At 31.5% G+C, this 5,000-nt stretch overlaps 1 protein-coding gene across 1 annotated transcript in view; it reads left to right on the top strand.

Annotated features, from left to right (window-relative positions):
• LOC131932329 (uncharacterized) overlaps positions 1 to 4,126 on the top strand; it is a 6,760-nt gene extending 2,634 nt beyond the window's left edge. The window contains exons 2-5 of the mRNA XM_059289223.1: positions 363 to 561; positions 1,243 to 1,352; positions 2,737 to 2,882; positions 3,535 to 4,126. Coding sequence (XP_059145206.1) covers positions 363 to 561; positions 1,243 to 1,352; positions 2,737 to 2,882; positions 3,535 to 3,985 — 906 coding nt within the window. The 3' untranslated portion in view covers positions 3,986 to 4,126. The remainder of the gene's footprint in view (positions 1 to 362; positions 562 to 1,242; positions 1,353 to 2,736; positions 2,883 to 3,534) is intronic.
• Positions 4,127 to 5,000: the final 874 nt, after the last annotated feature.

Genomic DNA, 5,000 nt, shown 5'->3' with positions numbered 1-5,000 from the left:
GTTTCAGAAGCCACTACTAGATCAATCGGGCTATAGAACTGAAACGTGCGTCAAACCACCGGTTAAAGGAACTTAAAGAAAAAAAAAAGTCCTTGATTCATAGGGTATCTAGGAAAGTTGATTTTATTTTGTGTTTAAATTTAGAAGAGAAAAAAGCGAAGGGGGGGGAGAGAATATTTCGTACATACTTTTTTAACAAATCCATCAAATATAATTCCCCCAAAATACAAAATTACACTTAAACTAGTTCACCAACCTCCGCTTTTAATTAAGCACCAGCTTAACCTACTAATCAATCGACGAATATATTACGTAACAAACTCATGTAACCACCAATCACTATTCACCACCCCCCCCCCCAGATCCCTAGATCACTGCATCAGATCATCTCCAGCCGTCAACTCTTTTATCTGGTTGTTGTGTTCTTCGGCCTGGTCACCGCCCTGGTCATCTTGACCACAGACCTGCATCCCTTCAACCTGTTGTCTCACCTGAAGGTCAGCCCAGTCTCAGACTTCTCTCATCTGGCGCCACTGCCTACCGTCCCACCTGACAAGTCACGTGAGTTCCCAGTGTCCTGGTGTAGTGTTTGAATACATGGGATATAGACGTAATGACAGATTTGGGGATCGATATTATCAATCTGTATTATTACATTTACTTTAGTTTCATATTGTCATTTAACTTGTTTAGTATATAAGGTCGCATACACACATATATATATATATATATATATATATATATATATATATATATATATATATATATATAAATATATAAATATATATATATATATATATATATATATATATATATATATATATATATATATATATATATTGGCCTATATATATAAATATATATAGGCTTATATAATATATATATATATATATATATATATATATATATTGGTTTATATATATATATATATATAGGCTTTTATATATATATATATATAAATATATATATATATATATATATATATATATATATATATATATATATATATATATATATATATATATATATATATATATATATAATTGTATTTAACCTCACTGAATCAAGAAAACATAATTTTGCTTATCTCAAATTCCGGATCTCTTTTATGCATGCTTAATAATTCTAAAAATTTATATAATAACAAAATGTCAACACATAAAACAAATACATTGTCAAATATTACATCATACTGTATCATAATGAGACAGTTTTTTTAAAAATCTGTAATATTTTTTTTAGATCTGTTTGAACAAGCTCTTTCGGATAAAGATCTTGCAATGATCACAGATTTGTTGTCAAACTTTGACAGACTGATGAAAGATTCCTCTATAACATACTTCCTATATAAGGTCTGTCTTGCAGTAAAATAAACATTGGAAAGATAAAAAAAATATTAAACTGTTAACCTGTAATGCTAGATTTCTATATGAGATGTGGTGCTTATAAAGTGTGGTTTCGTTTTTTATTTGTGTATGTTGTGGTTTAGTTTTATAGTTATGCATGTTGTAGTTTAGTTTTATAGTTGTGTACGTTGTATTTTAGTTTTGTTGTTATGTTTGTCGTGGTTTAGTTTTATAGTTAAGTATGTTGTGGCTTAGTATTTGAGCAATTGAACTTATAATTTTGTTTAATCTGGCTAATGGTTTCTGTTTGTTGCAGAGTTGAATTATTGTCAAATATGTTTGTATTCTTGTCTTATACTACAGGGTTCAAGTCTTATATTACAGGGTTCATGTCCTATATTATAGCGTTCATGTCATACTACAGGGCTCATATCTTATATTACAGGGTTCATGTCCTATATTACAGGGTTCATGGCTTATATTACAGGGTTCATGTCTTATGTTACAGGGTCCATGCCTTATATCACAGGGTTCATGTCTTATATTACAGGGTTCATGTCTTATATTACAGGGTTCAAGTCTTATATTACAGGGTTCATGTCCTATATTACAGGGTTCATGTCTTATATTACAGGGTTCATGTCTTATGTTACAGGGTCCATGCCTTATATCACAGGGTTCATGTCTTATATTACAGGGTTCATGTCTTATATTACAGGGTTTATGTCCTATATTACAGGGTTCATGACTTATGTTACAGAGTTCATGTGTTATATTACAGGGTTCATATCTTATATTACAGGGTTCATGTCCTATATTACAAGGTTCATGACTTATATTACAGAGTTCATGTCTTATATTACAGGGTTCATGTCTTATATTACAGGGCCCATGTCCTACATTACAGGGTTCATGTCTTATATTACAGGGTTCATATCCTATATTACAGGGTTCATGTCCTATATTACAGGGTTCATGTTTTATATTACAGGGTCCATGTCCTATATTACAGGGTTCATGTCTTATATAACAGGGTTCATGTCCTATATTACAGGGTTCATGCCCTATATTACAGGGCTCATGTCCTATATTACAGGGTTCATGCCCTATATTACAGGGTCCATGTCCTATATTACAGGGTTCATGCCCTATATTACAGGGCTCATATCTTATATTGCAGGGTTCATGTCTTATATTACAGGGTCCATGTCCTATATTACAGGGTTCATGTCTTATATAACAGGGTTCATGCCCTATATTACAGGGTTCATGTCCTATATTACAGGGCTCATATCTTATATTGCAGGGTTCATGTCTTATATTACAGGGTTCATGTCTTATATGTCAGGGTACATGTCTTATATTACAGGGTTCATGTCTTATATTACAGGGTTCACTACTTGGCTCCTACAGACATCACAGTATAATCCGCTGGGATGACGACCTTGACTTTTTTGTGTCCATCACTGATAAGAAAAGACTGAAACAAGTCTTTAGGAACCAAACACTGTATAAGATAGATGCCTCAACTGACAGGTAATTACACGAGTCTTTATGAGCTATATACCAGGTAGATTTAGATGCCTCAACAGACAGGTAATTAGTAAATTACACGAGTCTTCGGGAACAATGTAACAGGTAGATTTAGATGTCTTACCTGACATTTAACTAACTGTAAGACTGGACCCTGTATATATATATACATATATATATATATATATATATATATATAGGCTATATATATATATATATAGCCTATATATATATACATATAGCCTATATATATATATATATATATACATATAGCCTATATATATATATATATATATATATATATATATATATATATATATATATATATATATATATATATATATATATATATAGGCTATATATATATATATATATATATATATATATATATATAAATAGTCTATATATATATATATATATATATATATATATATAGCCTATATATATATGTATATATATATATATATATATATATATATATATATATATATATATATATATATATATATATATATATATATATATATATATATATATAGCCTATATATATATATATGTATATATATACATACATATATATATACATACATATATATATATATATATATATATATATATATATATATATATATATACATACATTTGTATTGAGCAGGCATAAAGTGTACCACAAGGACGGGAGACCCATTAAAGACGTCAGATGGAAATCCCCGTTTCTAGATATCAGTTTCTACAACGAGACCAACACAACAATATGGGACGTAACTCTACCCTCCCAGCTGCCATACCCAAAAAGCATTATCTTCCCATTAACAGAGCGCCCTCTACTCGGTGGCCTGTACCCCTCACCCAAGGACCCTCTGAGAGTTCTACAAGCCAACTACAACATCGACAACTGCTACACTGGGAACTACAACCACACGGGGGAGGTGCGACGCAACGAGAGCAGCATTGCCACCGTTCCGTGTTCGGCGCTCATCGGGACGGTGCCGTTTGTTCAGCACGTCCGGGGGCCGGGAGGGGCGTGGTGCGAGGAGCTCTTGACTTTCAGAGGAAAGATTCTCAGTAAATTTGTGAGGGAGGCTAAGGATATCCCATCTTGTTAAATCTGCTTGCACCGAAAGAAAACCCTATTAACTTTAGGAGAGTGTGAGAGATATTTCATAATTTTAAATCTGACGGAAACGAAGGTATTCTCGTTACGTTTAGGGGAGTGTGAAAGATATTTCATCACGTTAAGTAGGAGTGAAGCGAAAGATTTATACCATCGAATATTATCAAAGAAATTGAAAAATATTTCATCATGTTTAATTCGAAGGAATTGAAATATTCCATGTGTAATTATTTTGGAATATAATGTGTTGGTTCTCTTTCCTATGTAATTGAGGGAGTATTCTGAAGCTACATTTCAGGAAGTCGTCATATTGTGTGCATGTTTTTCTTTTTCCGACATTTACCAAAACTGACCGTTATTTTATTTGTTTTTTCTGACTATGCTTTTTTTAGCAGTGACAAGATCTGGAATATATACTGTAGCTAAGCAGCTGGGATGAGAATTTATATTTATTTTCACAACAATTTACCTAGCAAAGCAAGTCTTGTGTTCTTACACTTAAATAATTCTAAAACACGTTTTACATTGGTGTGGAATTGCTGTTGACCTAGTTTACAATAGATTTTTTTTAACATTTAACACATTTTAGATAAATGTGATTGAAATAATAACATTACAATATCTTTTGTGAAAATACATTGAATTATCAGTTTATATAAATAGTGAAATGAGCAGAAGTGTCTAAGATTTGTCTGGTTACAAGATTCTAAGAATTTGAACTGAGACTAGAATTTTCTATGGCAAAAAGAAACGAATAACATAATAATTTACAAGAGGAGACACTGGGGATTTTTGTTACAAAGGGACGTAACTGATTATATTAAAATTGTTATGGCTCAAATAGTAGAGTTGTTTCCCTATTTCGAACATTACCTGTGATTTGCTTTTGTATGTCTGTCATTGTGTGAAATGAAGCGTGATAAAAATTGTTGCACAACCTAACCCGGTGGTATCTGAATGGTGGATTCGTCAGAGTTTATATTTTTACTCATTTTGATCTGATTGAA

This window comes from Physella acuta, unplaced genomic scaffold, assembly GCF_028476545.2.
Source record: "Physella acuta isolate Inbredline_101_S28 unplaced genomic scaffold, ASM2847654v3 ptg002137l, whole genome shotgun sequence".
In the NCBI taxonomy this organism is placed as follows: Eukaryota; Metazoa; Mollusca; class Gastropoda; family Physidae; genus Physella; species Physella acuta.
The sequence above is the reverse complement of the archived record's forward strand: the minus strand, read 5'-3'. Positions and strand labels throughout refer to the sequence as shown.